Source organism: Spermophilus citellus (assembly GCF_964194105.1).
Source record: "Spermophilus citellus genome assembly, chromosome: 2".
Taxonomy (NCBI): domain Eukaryota; kingdom Metazoa; phylum Chordata; class Mammalia; order Rodentia; family Sciuridae; genus Spermophilus; species Spermophilus citellus.
This window is the reverse complement of record NC_138183.1, coordinates 191,814,111-191,832,650: the sequence shown is the minus strand read 5'-3', so window position 1 is coordinate 191,832,650 and position 18,540 is coordinate 191,814,111. Positions and strand designations below refer to the sequence as shown.

Below are 18,540 nucleotides of genomic sequence, written 5' to 3'. Positions count from 1 at the left end.
TTGTATCTCAAGGGCAGAGAACAAGGAAACACATTCTCTCCTGTCTCCTCTTATAAGAGCTCTAATCCCATCACGAGGACTCTACACTCATGACAGCTACTTCTCAAAGGCCCTATCACCAAATACCATCACATTGTGGATTAGGGTTTCAACATGTGGATTTGAGAGAAATAAACACTTAGCCCATAGCAGCCAGGGATGGAAAATACTGGGAAAAACCTTCCAGACTGAAGGAATAGCATGTGTCAAAGTGTCTTAGGCTGGTTTTAGGAATGGCAAGTGTTATTTAGCATTTGGATAGTAGAGCACAGGAAGAGGTGCAGCACAGTGTGCACCAGGCTGAGAAGGATTTGACATGGCACCTCAGAAGAAAAGTTGGTGTGATTACACACTGCAGCACTCAGGAAGGCCCAGACAAAACAAAGACTCACTGGGGAATCAAGACCCCTTCTCGGTTGAAGTTTATTTAATAAGGTTTTTTAACAGCTTAATCTGATAGAGGTTAGGATTGTAATGGAAGCTATTGATAAGCTTGGAAATGTATTAAATATATAGCCATTCTAGATAAGTTAAAAACATAAGTAAAGAATATGTCCAAGGGAAGGAGATAGCCATCTTCACATTTGAAAGGCTGTCAAGGAGAAGTAAAATTAAACCTTGCTGAGGTATTGAATTAATACAAATAGAAAGATACCAGAAAGGAGAAAACTTTAGCTTATGTGAGAAATAATATTTTTAATAAATAAAACTGCCCAACAATGGATTGGGAAACCTGGATGAATTAAGTCTCTAGGTCATTAAAGATGGCATGCTAAAGCCAGATGATCATCAGGGGTACTCTAGGAAAGAAGTCTGTTTTGTGAAACAATAAAAACTGCCTACAAAGGTTATGCTCTGATCCCTATAATGCTGTGCCCCTCTGTGGCCCTTGTTATCATCTACGTGTAAACCTTGCAGCAAACTTTGTTCATAGGAACCTCTTTCACAAACACATTCCCTAAGGCTGTCCCTTCCTGGAGTTACCATTTTCAGCTGGGCCCTTAGCCATGGGCCTTCTCTGCAGTCCTGTTGAGTACAGTGAGACAGCTGCCATCCAATGAAGCTTTGGGTGCCACTCCATGGGCCTCAGGGGCATCCTCATCCAGAGTAGAGCCTCCAGACATCTCCAAACAGGGTCAGCCGGGCCCTTGCAAACCATCCTAAGAGCTGGGGACTTTTTCCTTCTTTTTTCTTTTAACTGAAACCTGTACCCCCTTCCACTTGGAGACTTGTTTTCTGACATTTCAACAGAGCAAGAAAGTGCTTAGATAGAGGGAGGGATGGAAAGTTTGTCCACATCTCCAGACCATTTCTTTACCCTCCTTGTGTAAGATCATCATCGTTCTTTGAGGCCTGTTAACTATTCAGCCCTCTGTCATACCTAGTCATCATAACCTGAAGTATTGGTTACTGCTTTGGAGAACTCACAGTTTGGAGTCTTGATTGACATCTTGTTTCTTGGCTGCCACCCCTCTAGTACCTGCGTTACTCTAGTAGTAATCTCACATCTCCCCCTATCTAGACTTGCTATTTCACATGAAGCTCTCTCTTCTTCTGGACATTTGCACACGAGTGTCCTTTCTTTAGGATATGACTCTCACCTGCTAAACTCCCCCTCCTGTGCTATATAGTCCAGTCAGGTTATCAATTCCTTCTAAGCTTCCCTGTCACCCTGAGACTTGGTTAGGTGACCCTTCTCTGTGTGCCTATATTTCCCTTTAATGTGATACTTTTTATTTTTAATATAACTATTTCTGATTTTAAAATCTTTTCCATTTTATTGTGATTACTTAAAAGCAGGAACTGCCTTTCTTCTTTACCTTTGTCACCTAGCCCATGGCCTAGCACCTAGAAGGTGTTAAGTATCTATTATTACCTGAATGAATGCATGTTTCTAGTTGTTTGTGTTCTAGCACCTATTCAAGACTGAAGTGGAACAAAAAGGAATAGACTTTGTGCTGGTACCAAAGCTAGTTTATATAGTTCATTCGATTCTGTTTGAAACATAGTTTTATATCAGTTAAAAATATATACGCTGATGGTTCAGATTTCATGTCTGCCCTTTACCTCCTATAGTCTCTTGCTCTCGACCTGTAACCCCTCAGTATCTTCCCACTTTTGTTTTTCTGTCAGCTTTCCAATCTACTCTGATTCACAGAATTTTGGCATTTCTCATCTTCAAGATGTTGTATATCTTATTGGTTCCCACTGGATGCTTTTCTTTTTTATGGGTCTTATCTTTTTTAGACATGCCTATTGAGACCCAAAAAATAGTAATATAGAGTCTTAAGGTAGTTAGAAAAATAAACTAGTAATGAATGATGTAGAAAAATATAAAGTACTAATGGATTAGTGTAAAAAAAAAGTAATGTTTTTAGAAATGGCTATTGAGGGAAAGGGAAGAGAGCTAACATTTGTAAGATACTTAGAACCTCCAGACTATGTTGAGAGTTTTACAGCAGTATTTTAACTAACCCAAACAATAACTATATGAAATAGGTATTGTTATATGCATGTGTAGGTGAGGACCAGAAGTTTGGGGGTGGTGAACAGCTTGCCCAGGGTCACACAGTTAGTAACTAGGAAACTTACAACTCCAGTCTAAGACCACTTCAATTTTTTGTTTCTTCTAAGCCATTTCTTATGAATTGGCTTTTAATTAATTTTTAAGTCAGGAGTTTTGGCAGTTAGCTAGGAAATTAATGTGAAAGTAGCAATTTGAATGAGGAAGGTCACATTGTTTAATAACCTTGGCATAGTCCTTGGAACCACTAATTGACCTGAGGGATAGTTTTTTTTTATCATTACTTGTTCAAAGATTAATAGTACCAAAATGTAATATTCAAATAGCAAACTGAGCTCTCATCTACCAACTCTTTTGGTGGAAACTTTAACATATCTAAAACGAATTTGTGCTGATTTTATATATCCCCCAAATCAGTCATCCAAAATTGTTCATGCCTGTTTAGGTGATTAATTCATTGTGTAAACTTTATTTTGAAAGCACTTTATCAAGAAAAATTTCATTCCTGTTTTTTTTGTGTGAAGTTAAACAAAAGGGTTCCTTGCCCTGTCTCCTGCCCACAGCACACACACTCATTGATAAGAATTTTTTTTTAAATTTTTTTTTTGGTTGTTCAAAACATTACATAGTTCTTGATATATCATATTTCACACTTTGATTCAAGTGGGTTATGAACTCCCATTTTTACCCTGTATACAGATTGCAGAATCACATCAATTACACTTCCATTGATTTACATATTGCCATACTAGTGTCTGTTGTATTCTGCTGCCTTTCCTATCCTCTACTATCCCCCCTCCCCTCCCCTCCCCTCCCCTCTCTCTACCCCCTCTACTGTAATTCATTTCTCCCCCTTGTATTATTTTTCCCTTTCCCCTCACTTCCTCTTGTATGTAATTTTGTATAACCCTGAGGGTCTCCTTCCATTTCCATGCAATTTCCCTTCCCTGTCGCTTTCCCTCCCACCTCTTATCCCTATTTAATGTTAATCTTCTTCTCATGCTCTTCGTCCCTACTCTGTTCTTAGTTACTCTCTTTATATCAAAGAAGACATTTGGCATTTGTTTTTTAGGGATTGGCTAGCTTCACTTAGCATAATCTGCTCTAATGCCATCCATTTCCCTCCAAATTCTATGATTTTGTCATTTTTTAATGCAGAGTAATACTCCATTGTGTATAGATGCCACATTTTTTTTTATCCATTCATCTATTGAAGGGCATCTAGGTTGGTTCCACAGTCTTGCTATTGTGAATTGTGCTGCTATGAACATCGATGTAGCAGTGTCCCTGTAGCATGCTCTTTTTAGGTCTTTAGGGAATAGACCAAGAAGGGGAATAGCTGGGTCAAATGGTGTAAACCAGTTATTCTTGTGTTTTTTAGTCTTCCATAAATTTGAACATCCATAATCTTGGCTTATGGCTTACTCTGATGAAAATCTTCAAGAATATTTTAGGAAACCATAAGCAATGTGGAATAAGAACTCAGACTTCCAAAAGGAGATAAAGTTGGGGATGATTCAGTGTTTGTAACCCTTTCCCCAGACATTTAAATTGGCCATTAGAGAGTATGTTCCAGCTTGTATTGAACATTCAAAAATACTATTTGCTTACTAAAAACTTTAGTTCTCTTATTTAGAGCTAGGCCCTTTGTGTCTGCATATAGTAAATACACAAAAATGTTTATTGGAAGTGTTGAATGAAGTTCCAGAAATGCTTTCCCCTAGGTCTTCTTACATCTAAATATTATCTGTCCACAAAAGAGCTCCTCCAGCCATCTCTCATGAAATTACTTCTTATATCTTCAGGTAAAAAAAATAGAAGTAATCTTTCTTACCTGCATTAGTTGTCTTTTGCTTTATAACAAATTATCACAGATTTAACAGCTTATCTCACCTTTTTTTTTTCAAGTCAGAAATCTGGGTAGGCTCAGCTGGTTTCTCTGCTCAGGGTCTCACAAGGCCAAAATCAAGGTGTTGGTCACACTTGGCTCTTATCTGGAGGCTCTTGGGAATAATCCACTCCCAAACTCATTTAAATTGTTGGCAGAATCCATTTCTTTTCAGCTACAGGTCTGAGGTTCCCATTTACTTCCTGGGTTTCAGCCAGGGGCCATTCTTTGCTCTTAGAGGCCATCCATATTTCTTCTCATATGGCTCTTCCATCTTCAGACCAATAATGTTCCATCCAGCCCTTCTCATACTTCAGATCCCCCTGATTTTCTCTTTTGCTGTCAGAAAGAGAAAACTATTTTTGAAAGGTTTGTTGTGATAAGGTTAGGTCCACCCACATAAATCTCCATTTGCTATAAGAATAAATTATCAAAGGAATAACACCAGAGGGTAAAGATGATGGGGCATCTTAAAATTATGCCCTTTCCCACACCCTTTAGACTCTCTTATACTTTCCCTAGAACTTCATTTAATTATCACTCTACACAATAAGAACCTTTCAGAGGGGTGTTCCTGGTTGAGTCATTTTGTAATAACTCCATCATACCTTGCACACCTTGCAAGTAGTTGGTGTTCAGTATTGCCGTGGTTGATGCCTCCAAAGGTCCATGTATTAAAGCCACCAAACCAGAGTGGTGCTTTAGTAGAACCTTTAGGAAGTGGAGCCCTGTAGGACATCATTAGGTCATTGAGGATATGGCCTCAAATGACCATGATATGTTGCCTTACCACAGGCTCAAAGAAGTAGGGCCACTTGGCCACAGAACCAAAATAAACCTTTTTTCTTTAAAAGTAAATTCTCTCAAAAATGTTGTTATAGTGATGGGAAGGTAACTAATACAAGTTCATATCTAATAAATTAATTTCTTGTTAAATGAATTGTTAGATTAAACAATGGTTAAATTTATTCCAAAACAAATTGTAAAAAGCATCAATTTAGTTGGAGGGGCAATGTCAATGTTCATTGCTGGTTTGGGTTTTTTTCAAGCTCCATTTACTTATGATCAACCAGACATAGTAAACTGAATACATGGACTTAGAAACTCTGTTGTAATTTAGGTGAGGTCAGAGAAATTCCACAAAACAATTTTAAAGTCATGAAGTAGCTATTATAGTAAAATTAATATGTTAAGGAAAAAGTCATTAATGAGAGAAAAGAACATTCTGGAAAATTGTTTTCTATGTAAAGCACTGTTTACCAGATTCTTTAAGGGAAACAGGAAGGAGTTCAGAGGAAGGAAGAATGATTAAAACACTGCAGAGATTGGTTTACTAGCTAAAATTTTAAAAGACTAAATATGTATTTTTTAGCTTAATGACAGGTGACTAGAGATATAACTATTGTCAAATTTCTGAAATCAAGAGAAGAATGTGTTTCTCTGATAAAAGAGAGTTGAGGGTCTGTTTTATAAGTATTAGAATTAAATGAGGAATTAAAAAATAATATTTTCTAACCAGCTTATAAGCAATATTTAGACTGTGTGCTGTGATGTAAACTATCAGAGTAGAATTCAAACCTCTATTTTGCTACTTGGAAATTCTAGACCACTTTTTTTAACCTTTTAAACTTAGTCATGCATAGAGTGGGAATTATGCTGCCTACCTCAAAGTATTATTTTGATATTAAATGAAACAAGTAATCCATCAAGTTCCATGTCTGGCACAGATCATAGAGAAAAACACGTAACTGCTATTGATATCTCCATTATCGTCATTATTATTGCATGGGTTAGAGTTTAAAGTATTAGGGTTCAGACAAGCCTGAGATGCAAATTCAAACTCTACCATTTAACTTTGTCTCTAAGTCTCAAATTTTCCAAATTTCCTAAGTTTCCCCTACTAAAAATGGTATAATACATGTATTTCCATTTCTATCTTCACCTCTACCACCATTATTAGACTACAGTCTTTATCTGAATATACGGTTCTTTGCACACAGAAAACTATTGGGCAATTATTGAATTATTGTTGAATTGAGTGATTTCTGTTTATGATCATGTCAGGTATTTGTGACCAATCTATGTTACCTGGGAGGTACTAGAATGGACCTCTGTGTTCCTTATGTAAACAGATTATTAGCAATAGATTTAATTCATTTGTATTCTAATAAAACTTTGATACTCAGATTTATCTGAATTTTTATGAAATAATCTCTGTAGTTATTTTTTATTGGATGTTCACAACATTACAAAGCTCATGACAAATCATATTTCATAGATTAGAATCAATTGGGTTATGAACTCCCATTTTTACCCCAAATACAGATTGCAGAATCACATCGGCTACACATCACAGTTTTACATACTGCCATATTAATGACTGTTGTATTCTGCTACATTTACTATCCTCTAATATCCCCCCTCCCCTTCCCTCCCATCTTCTCTCTCTACCCCATCTATTGAAATTCATTTCCCACCATGTTTGTTATCCCATTCCCCTCGTAAACTCTTATATATAATTTTGTATAACAATGAGGGTCTTCCTCCATTTCCATGTGATTTCCCCTTTTTTTTTTTTCTCCCTTTCCCTCCCGCCTCATGTCTCTGTTTAATGCTAATCTTTTCTTCCTGCTCAGCCTCACTGTTCTGCTCTTAGTTGCTCTCATTATATCAAAGAAGACATTTGGTATTTGTTTTTTAGGGATTGGCTAGCTTCACTAAGCATAATCTGCTCTAGTGCCATCCATTTCCCTGCAAATTCCGTGATTTTGTCATTTTTTAGTGCTGCATAATACTCCATGGTATATAAATGCCACATTTTTTTTATCCATTCATCTATTGAAGGGCATCTGGATTGATTCCACAGTCTAGCAATTGTGAATTGTGCTGCTATGAACATCGATGTGGCAGTATCCCTGTAGTGTGCTCTTTTAAGGTCTTCAGGAAATAGTCCGAGTAGGGCAATAGCTGGGTCAAATGGTGGTTCCATTCCCAGCTTTCCCAGGAACCTCCATACTGCTTTCCAAATTGGCCGCACCCGTTTGCAGTCCCACCAGCAGTGTACAAGAGTACCCTTTTCCCCACATCCTCGCCAGCACTTAATCTCTGTAGTTATTTATGATCGCACTTTCTTTTTTTCCTCACACATTGGAATTCTCTGTACTCTTCATTGCATACAGGATTGTGTTATTGCAGGCAACAGTCTAGCTAGAAATAAACAGAAATAGTATTAAATAACATTAATGGTATTAGATAGAGGGTTACTAATTAGAAGATATTAAGGATAATAAAAAGGTATTAGGTAATCATCAAAGGTACTCACATTCATCATTAGGTAGCTCACAGAAACTATAGGAGGGCCAGAGAAATATAGATGGTAACTATGCCTATGAAAAATGTTCAGTATAGGACTGGGGTTGTGGCTTAGTGGTAGAGTGCTTGCCTAGCACATGTGAGGCACTGGGTTTGATCCTTAGCACCACATTTAATAAATAAATAAATTTATTTATTTTTTTAAAAAGAAAAATATTCAGAATAATTAGTCATTAGAGACATGCAAATTAAAACCACAATGAGATATTACCATGCAGTCACTAGGATGGCTAAAAAAAATTTTAAATGAGGGTACCACATGCTGACAACAATGCAGAGCAACTCAAACATTCATAATTATGACATTTGAGTTGGTCCCTGTTTTGTGAATCTTATTTTGTAAGATGCTATAAATATTTTGGCACAGGTTTTTGTTTGGGCTTGTATTTTTGTTTCTCTTGCACCTATACCCAGGAATAGAATTTCTGAGTTCAGTGGCAGATATATGGTAGACTGAAAAAAAAAGCAGCCTAACTACTTTCCAAACAATTTTGCATCACTTTAATGGTGCTCCTGGTTATTTCCAGCCAACATGGATTCTGATGCAAAGCACCATCTTAATTAAATTGTTTTTAAAATGACTGATTTTATAAGAGTAAGTTTGACTTAAATGTAAGCTGTCTCATAAATGCAACAAAGCAACACGTGATTTTTAAAAAAGAACCTGTGGTTAGAACTTAGCAAACTTAGATTCTGGTCCCTGGACTCCACCTGTTCAAACTTAGGTAAACTATGTAACCTCTCCATTTACAGGGTAAATGACATAGGTGGGTTGAGGCTTTCAAAGTACCACTGGACTCTAATATTAATTCCATGCTTCCAAAAGCAATTGATAGAATGACTGGGAGGAGGCTGTCTTAGACTATAGCACTTTTAGGCTTGACTTTTCAGCTTCAGACCTCAGAATGGTAGGCCTTATCTCTCTGTTCAGTGTTTACCTGATAATATATCTATATTGGAAAAGACTGGCATGTGTTTACAAATGAGTTGGGAAAGTATTTGAGTTGTTCTTAAAACCAGAGGCTTATAATCAAGTTTTTATGCTTTTCCTTAGCAGTGACTCGCTGTAAGAAACATTTATTATTACTCATGTTAAGTATTCATTTCTTTCTTTCTTTTTTTTTTGGCAGGGGGGAGGTACTGGGACTTGAACCCAAGGACACTTAACCACTGAGACACATCCCCAGCCCTTTTTATTTATTTATTTATTTATTTTTTATTTTGAGACAGGGTCTCACTAAGTTGCATAGGGCCTCGCTAAGTTGCTAAGGCTGACCTCGAACTTTCCATCCTTCTGTCTCAGCCTCTTGAACCACTGGGATTACAGGGGTGCACTACTGCATCTGGCTCATATTTAATATTCTTTAAGTAGCTTTTCCATATCTTTGAGAGAATTGTAGTTTCTTCTAGGAATGCAGATTTTATTTTTGACATAGTGGTGCCCTTTTTTAAAAGCTCATAATCTAGTTCTTCTCATGTCAGCGAAACCTTGGTATTTAAAAATGAATTGAAATATTGATAACCAGCCCTACAGAGATTTTTGACTACCTAAGCCAGAACTCTAAAGTTAAGTCTTTGATACATATGTGCATTCTTAATTTCTTATTTTTCAGTTCCTGTAGACCAGTTCTCTTTGTAGTCAAATTCATTGTAATCCCATCACGAAAGTGTTGATCTTTTAGTAACCTTCATTGAAGCATCATATTAATCCACATTCCCTCACGGTAACAGACGGTTTGTATCAAACATATCATGCAGTTCAGCTCAGACTCCATATGGAACTAATAAACCATGCAATAAGTGGCCTTGTGTAGATGAATGTAGTTTGGAAGGGAGTGTGTGTGTGTGTGTGTGTGTGTGTGTGTGTGTGTGTGTGTGTTGTCTAAAGTGAATTTTTCCTCTGCCAAAACTTAAATAACAAAATGATTCCTGAACCCCCAGAGTCTTTCCTGGCCTGGAAAATTTGTGTTTTGAAAAATAAAAATAAAATTGAGCACTTTGATATTAAATTAGACTTCTCAGCTCAATAAGAGTATGCTGAGTACAAGAACACAGCATTTATTTCTCAGAAGTACAGTCACGCTTTATGTTTAAATATGATCTCCAGAGCTGCAATGGTTTTTCCTAGTCAAGGTAGCCACATTTATCATGCTGCGTGAACTAATTAATTCCAAATCATGATAGCTCTAACATCACAGTTGATCTACCTTATTTGGTGCAACTCACAGTAAATCTATAGTGATTAGGGATGAGACCAGCATGTGGCCTGGGAAAAATACTCTATTTTTATACAGAAAAGAGTGTGGGAAAGGAAAACAGAAAAGGTAGTTAATGGAATTGACATGGTTATAGTTGTATGTTGTGGTCTAAATGTGCTCTTAGCTCTAGTTTTCTTTCTTTCTGCTTGTTCCAGTAACTATAAAGCTAGATCCTCCTGGCTGTTTTAGTAAATGTGGGGATTTTATTTTACTAGTAAGTAGACAATACCATTTGTTAACCTTCCCTGCGAAACCACTGAACATTGCTTCTCCCCACTTCCCATGTAATTTATTATCTGTATGTAGGTTTCGCCTTAGTTGCCTACCAGCCATTGAATTGAACAAAAGTTTAATTGCTTCCATGCAGTTCTAAGCCAATCAGAATAAAGCTGAAGTCTAAGCTAATTGAAACCAAAATTCCACTTAAAAACTACTCAGACTCCGGGTGGTAGTGCAGTAGGAAGTTGTTACAAAAGGTGTTTATTTCAGAGGCTAATTTGAGGCAGTTAGACCCAAAGCAATGTTTTATTTGCCTCGGTTTCTTGGCATCTGCCTTCTCATCAGAAGAGAGAGCAGAAGGACCCATGCTTAGAGAAGTGTGATACTGATTGTAGTTGCTAAGGGCAGGTTTTGATGGAAGCCAAGTTAAGATCCCTTAGAGGAAAGAGAACATCTTTTAACCTGTCCTTCACAGCTGCCTCTGGAGTTGTTTTCCTCTTTTAAAACTCTCCCGTTTAAAGCCCTGGTATTAGTTCTGTTTCAGCTTAGCACTCTAGGCCCAAAAGTTTTAACCAGTATCCTCTAAAAGTCAGTCTTCAGGAGCTTCCATTCTCTATAAAAGTCTAAGTAAGCTCTACGACAATTTTATGAAACAAATATTGTTGGCCCTGTTTTTTAGAGAAGGCACTAACCGGTTATGCAACAAGCTCAAGGTATTATATGGTGAGAATCGACTCAGTCCAGGCCTGTGGTTCCAAATACAAAGAGCAGATTACACAGCCTAGCCTAGTGGACATCAGTCGATATTTATTGAATGAAGGAATAGCACATGTAGGAATGTAATAAATATAGTTCTTTTTCCCTTTTCCCTTTTTCCCTAACCTTGTCCTTTTCTCCTTGGCTTGGGTCCTTCTTTTCCTTTCTATTTTTGATAATACCTTACCAGGGTAACTTGTTAAAGATTACTTAATTTTAAAAGTTGGAAAATTATTTGACTAACCCAAGCAAGGAAGGAATTTGCACATGTCCTTACAGTAGAGCCGGGTCTGTCACCCAGGTCTTCTGACCACACGCAGCATGTGTCAGTCTTTCCATTCACTAGGTAATTATTTTGAAGACATTGACGTGTGTGCATTTACTGCCGACTCTCCATTCAGAGGCTTAGTAAAACTTAACATTTAAAAGTAGTGAGCAGTATGCTCAAGGTCTTTCTCTTTGATTCAAAATAACTCATTTTTTCATCTTTTTCTGATGTCCCATTCTAATTAGTTAAATAATAAGTTATTATTGAGTATCAGTTTTAAGCCAGCCTAGCCTAGTTGTAGATGCTATGATGAAAGTGAGTATAATAGTAAATATTGTATAGCAAGCACTGATATGTACCAGATATTGCTTGGGACACTATTTATCTTATTTAAGATGTGCAAGACAAGTAACCATCCATATTTTACAAATAAACAAAATGAACCTCTAAGAAGTGAAGTTATCCACACAGGTTTCAGGAAATAAATTTCTAAGGGGAGAGGTAGACTTGAGAGATTATATGGTATATTCAATCAAATGAAGAGTTTTAAGGCTTTGTGGGTATTTGGGAAATATGTAGCAATAGGTACGGAGAAAAATCCAACAAGTGGAGAAAAAAATGACAGTTATCACTACCAGAAAAACAAATAAAAAAGTACAAGAAAGGAATAGTACATTACATGGCTCAGTCATGAGCAGTATTTGTGTAAGTAAGTATGATGAAGTGAACACTAAATACGGATTTAATGAAAGATGAGATATTGAATATATTGAGAGGATGAGGAAGGGAAGTATTGTGGGAGGGTAGAGTATCAAATTCTCATAAATAAAAAATCAGCAGATAATGAATGGAAGAAAGGATAAATGTGTGAGAGAAGAGTGGTGTAAAAAAGCTTAAATTCTCATCTTTTATGGTAGAAACACAGTAGATGAAACCTAAAGTGGGTGGAATAAAAATATTAACATGAACATATTATCTAGAAAGATGAAAGGAAAACACAAACCATATATTTAGACTTCTTAAACAATCCATGTACTTTATTAATAAAAATTAAATTTATATTATGTGTAAATTTCTTTTAGTTCTCTATGTGGGAAACTAAAAAGATGAAATGGTAGAAAGAATTTGGAGCTGTAATTAAGAGGTTGTAGCCTTGGCTTTGGCCTTCATCAGTTCTGTGATTTTGGTCGGGACATGTGCCTTAAGCCTTTGTTTCTTCTTTTATAGAAGGACAGAGTTTGGAAAGATGATCTCCAAGGTTTCTTTAAGCTATATAATCCTAATAGATTATGATAAAAGATAGTGCTCTACAGTAATTAAAGAGTTAAGACCTGGGTGGAGACTTGAAGTTCTTACATTTTCCATTTTTGGTTGAAATCAGACTTGGAGAGACAGTTTCACTGTGGTCTCTGAAAAGAATTCAACACCCACCTTCTATTGTGGAGCCTAAGGCAGGCAATTGACTGTGTACTGGCTCAGAGACACATAGCTTGGTGTTATTTCGGTATGGGGTTTTTTTATATTTAATATTTTTCAGTATGAATCACAGGTGAAATTTTCATGCAATGTGTAAACAATTTCACTTTTTTATTGAAACAATGAATTCAGGAATGTCATATTGGAATATTAGCCATTTTGCTTTTATCAATGTATGGAAAAATGCCTTTATATTAATGTAAGAAATGATGTCATTTAACATGGGATAGATCTTATAATTCAAGGTCAGCAAATCTCAGGAGGTGATTTAGGTCACCAAGCCTAGGTTTGAAAAAGAAAAAGAATATTTTCCCTCTGTCTTCTCAAGTACCATTAGCAATTTTCTTCTCAGACTTTGGGGTGGTGGTGGAATAGCATGGATTTTGAACAGGAGCCCTAGCTAATTGTTATCTGTGCTATCTAGCCTGTGGCCCTAGAGAATTTGCTTCCCCTTTCCGGGCTTTAGTTTCCCCTTCTGCAAAAGGAAAAGATTGGCTTCAGTAATACTCAAGCTACCTTTTAATTTTAACATTGTATGTTTCTTCCCCCTTGCTTTGTGTGTGTATTCATTCAGCCCACTCTGGAGACCCCATTATGTTTTGGAGTTTTCCTTAAAAAGCTTAGTATCAGTGAGAGTGAACTCTTCCTGTTAAGTGTCACACACACCCAGAGAAGAATTAACTGAATACTAGATGCAAGCAGTAGAAAAATTACTCTGGGCATGGTAGCCCATGCTATAATCCCAGCCATTCAGGAGGTTTGAGGCAGGAGGATTGTGAGTTCAAAGCCAGCCTCAGCAATATGGTGAGGCCCTAAGCAGTTGAGTCAGACCCTGTCTCAAAATGAAACATAAAAAGGGTTGGGGATGAGGCTCAGCAGTTAAGCACCCCCAGGTTCAGTACCTCCGCTGCCCCCCCAAAAAGTTACTCTTGTTGGTAATCGTTTTATTTTTATTATTTTTTATTGGATCATTATAATTGTACATAATAGTGGGATTTATTGTTACAATGGTTTTATTTTTTAAGAGAAGAAAAATTTACTTAGCCATAAAGTACTGAAGAAATAAAACCTTAAGACCAATTTCTCTTCACATTTGTCTTATCAGTATACAGTTTCTAAAGTTTATGAACTGTCTTCATGTATGTCATTTGACTAAAACATTTTTGAAAGGGTGTGTTGTCCCCTTTCTGTGTACCTGAGATGCAGATGAACGTGTGAATATGCACATCTGTATGGTTAATTAAGGAACCAAATGATAGTATTCGGAGAGTGAAAGGAAGCTGTGGAAACATCTAGTAGTACAAAGAATACTTAATTTTAGAAACTGTCTCTGTTAGAAATAAGTCCAACAAAGGGCAAATCTAGCCCACAAGCCAGTGGTTTCCTCAGACTAGCCCTCCAGCTCTGTGCTCTGGTTCTGCACAAAAAGGAGGGGTGGAGACTCAAGAGAAATATAAAGCACAGCCCCTGTCAAAGTGACTTGCTGATTGTTTGTTTAATGAACATTGAGCGTGCACCAGCAGTGTGCCAGCCACTTGAATTAGAGATGAATACAGGATGATCCCTACCCTTGTTTATATAGAAGGAAGAGTTACTCAAAAGGAAAACTGCCAGTATCTACGATGAAATACTGGCTTCATGGTATGTGTTCTTGGAGTTGGTGTTAGCAAACTCTACCCGGGTCGGAAGTAGAAGAGAAGGCTAGATACAGCAGTCTTAAATATCCTGATTTCCTAGCTGGCCACTTAGTCTTCTCCAAGTTTAAGGCACAAGGGAACAGTAAACAACAGTGTGGTTGATATCAGGATCATACATTTCCCCTTTCAGAATTCTAAAAGTTACTTGAGTGTTTCTTGCTGAAGCGTTGCCTAGAATCTGCCAAAATGTCTTTTAATTCTTCTTCTACCTTCGCAGCTAAGATACCAACATGGACTAGGGACCCCAGACTTGAGACAAACACTTCCTAACCTGAAAAACTTCATGGAGCACGGATTAATGGTCAGGTGGTGAGTATCTTTATCTCTGACATTGGAAACTATAAAATTCAAAATGAACCTGAAAAACTTTCCTGACTTCCTCGTTGCTCCACACCTGCCCTCTGGGTTTTCTCCTGCACTGAGGTATTTGAAGAAAAAGAAAGGCAGCCATTCTTCCTGGCAAGATCTAAGGTTCAGTCTGGCTAAGGAGGGTAAGGAGAGGTGGCCCCAGGGATAGTATGAGGACAGTGCATTGCTGAGGCAGGCCCGGAGGGTAGCCAGTGTGGTTCATGGAAAGGAGACACAGACCCCTAGAACTTTTCTGAAGAGCATGCTAAGAACATGCCTGTCAAGTGAACATCAGGGTCAGTGGCTATGAGACTTAAGGGAGAAAAGTGGTGAGGAGTAAGTCAAGTTGTAAGGAGTGCCAGGCACGGTGGCACACGCCTGTAATCCCAGGGATTCCGGAGGCTGAGGCAAGAGGATCGTGAGTTCAAAGCCAGACTCAGCAACTCAGTGAGACCCTTTCTCTAAATAAAATACTAAATAGGGCTGGAGATGTGGCTCAGTGGTCAAACGCCCCTGAGTTCAATCCCTGGTACCCTGCGCCCCGACCCCCCCCCAAAAAAAAAAAAAACGTTGTCAGCCCCTAGTCTGAGACCAGAGCACATACTAAAATTGTCTTATGTTTAGTGCCAGTGACTATTGTACCATGAAGGCAAGCCACTCCTTAACCTATTAAATCCCAATTTTTAATTCTGCAAATGTTTCAGGGAAATTGACATAGGTACACAAAAATAGGATGGAAGTCATAATCTAAAGCTTATTATATAATTTATTATCTTTAATATTATTGATATGTCATTAATAATATTCATGAATATTATTAATCATTCACCTATTACTTTTCTCAAAAGACTGAACTCTCACAACATGAATATTTGTTTCAAAGTTACTGTAAGTGGAGGCCAGCACATGCCTAAAATCCCAATAACCTGGGAGGCTAAGGCAGAGGATCACAAGTTCAAAGCCAGCCTCAGCAGGTTTGAGAAGCCCTAAGCAACTTTGTGAGACCCTATCTCAAAATTAAAAATAAAAAGACCTGGAGATGTGGTGCAGTGGTTAAGCACCCCTGGGTTAAATCTCCAGTACCAAAAAAAGAGTTACCATAAGGTTACCATAAGTAGTATATGGTATATTTGTTGCTCAATTTCAGTTTTTACAGGTGTTCCATAAATAGTACAGTGTAACATAATGGGTAACCTGCTTTGTCAAAAAAGACTTGACCCTTTTAGAAAGGAAAAGGTGAAGATTGATACAAAGAAGTCATTAGATTGGTTTATGTGACTAAAATAAATGGAAAGCTGTAGACTCTAGCTACTTATTCCTGAAGGTCCATCCTTGGGTGATGGACAATAACATACAAAACCATGAGACCGGGAATCAGCCTGTAGAGTTAGACTACTGGAACAGCATGGTCTCCTGTAAAGAGTAATGGCTTTTGATCCCAGGTCTTTTCCTAAATAACCTGCTGTGTGGGTTTGAAGTCCTGCCTCTCTGAACTTGGTTTCCTCATCTGTAGTCCCTGCCCTGCTCATCTCACCAGTGTGTTGTAAGGATGAAGTGAGATATTAGGTGGTAAATATATTGAGGAGGGACAGAGTAGAGGACATAATATTGGTTTCATTTTCTCCCATGCCATAAAGCTAGGCCTTGAAGATAATGAGAAAGTGACATCTGTGGTTGATCTTTACTTTGACATTTTTTATTTTTGTTCCATATGATCCTCAAAATGACAAGTTCTAGACATCTGGCTTTTGGTAGAACTCCTGTTAAGCAAACACACAGTTCTTTAAATAATTCTACTCAGAATATCAAAATTATTTTCAAAATTTGGTATTAATATGGAATTAGATGCCTAAGGAAGCTAGGAAAGGAATCAAGCTTAAGTGGAAAATAATAATGATAATAATTATAACAAAAGTGAGACGGCAAACATTTATTTAGCACAATCTCTGTGTAAAGCTCTGTGGTAGGCACTCTGGAGGGAAACCATCATTGCTTAGGCCTACCTTAGTACTGATACAAATTGTCCCTGTATCATTTATTGAATGGTCTGTCTTTCCTCCTCTAGTTGAAATGCCACTTCTCTATATACGAGATTCCTCATATATATTGATGTTTCAGACCACGTCTTCTCCATTGTTTCATTTGTCTATCCAGGGGCTAGTGCCACATTCTTAATTATTATAAGATGTAGTTTCTGTAAGTCTGGTTGAGATTTGAGGATACTCAATAAATAGCATGCTTTCCCCACCCCCAACATTTGGAACCATTTGAGAGAAAGGATCTAAGAGACAGGCTAATACAATCAAAATGTCAGTTTTATTACTGATAAAGCTGCTTGGAAAATGTGGCTTTAGATCTGTAATAAAAAGGGCTTACAAAGACATCACTCAAAATTAAACTTACCCTCCCTTCATAATATGAACTGGAGAGCCACAGCTTTTCCGACAGAGGCAGGAGACCCAGGTAGGCCTAAGCAGTGACTGTCCAGATTGTGTTTGGCCCCCTAAGTCACCAGAGAAGTGCTCCTCAGAGAGTGAGAACGAGTGTGGAGAAAACCAGGAGTGCTGTTCCTCAGCCAGGCCCTTCCAGGGAAGGAAAAACCAGCAGGGAGAAGCTCCTAGTTAAGGGGATTCTTCAAAACTCTTGGCTTTTTTTATTTTAGAATCTTATTTGAGTGATTCAGTTATTTTATAATATTCAATCTTTCTGTGAACTAAAATTCTTTTATATTTCTTTTTTAAAACATACCTCAGTGACATTTTATAATTTTCTTCACAAAATATATAAGTATATATTTGGTCACTAGATACTTAGTCTTGGGTAGTTTACAGTTTAGATTGCTGTTAAATTTTTTATCACAATATTCAACCTTTTTGTGACTGGTATACAGGTATACCACTGTTTTGTTTTGTTTTTTAATGTGGACAATACAGTCAACAGCCTTACTAACATTAATTACAGTTGTTTATCTTAGAGCATTTTAGATTTTCTCTGTATACGATTATAACTTCACTAGATAGTGTTGTTTGTATTTTCACGACTTTTATTACTTTTCCTTGTCTTGACAATTTATATGAAATAGGAGCAACTATAGTGGATATTCTTGTCTTGTTCCTCATTTTAAAGAGAAAGCTTCTAAATTTCTATCATTAAGGATTATATTTATTGCAGGTCTGAATAGATACCGTTTTTCAGAGCAAGAAGGTTTCTTTCTATTCCCAGCTTGCTAGGAGTTGTCTTTAAATCATGAATTTGTGTATTTGGGATTTTACCAAATGCTTGTTCTGAATCTGTTGAGAGAATACTATATTTGTTTCTCCTCTAATGTGTTAACATTAATAGTAATGCATTTTCTAATGATAAACCATCTTCACCTTCTAGTATGAACTGTTCTTAGTTATAATATATTACTTTTTCTACATTATTGGATTAGTTTGCTAATTTTTTAGAATGTCTACATCTGTGAAATGAAATGAGACTGGCCTATAATTTTTTCTTCTTTTAACATCCTTGCCTGATTTGGATGACTAAACATGATGAGATTTTAACAGCTTCATAGAATAAATTGAGAGTCTTTTTCTCTTCAGTGCTCTGAAACAGTTTATGTAAGATAGGAGTTATCTATGTCTTGAAGGTCTGATACAGCAAGCAAAAACCCAGTAGTTTCTATTTGTTGAGGGAGAGATTGTTGATTG

The 18,540-nt window shown here is 37.1% G+C and overlaps 1 protein-coding gene and 1 long non-coding RNA gene across 3 annotated transcripts in view; one reads left to right on the top strand and one right to left on the bottom strand.

The window, feature by feature from the left end:
* Nucleotides 1-18,540, bottom strand: part of LOC308630434 — a 244,593-nt gene that overhangs the window by 29,835 nt on the left and 196,218 nt on the right. The window lies entirely within an intron of this gene.
* The window catches only part of UVRAG (UV radiation resistance associated), a 320,231-nt gene that overhangs the window by 282,932 nt on the left and 18,759 nt on the right, over nucleotides 1-18,540 (top strand). For both annotated transcript variants that reach the window (XR_014017941.1, XM_081260421.1), the window contains exon 14: nucleotides 14,715-14,806. Coding sequence is in view for 1 of the 2 variants with exons in the window: in XM_081260421.1 (XP_081116547.1) it covers nucleotides 14,715-14,806 (92 nt within the window). In the remaining variant the exon portion in view is untranslated. The remainder of the gene's footprint in view (nucleotides 1-14,714; nucleotides 14,807-18,540) is intronic.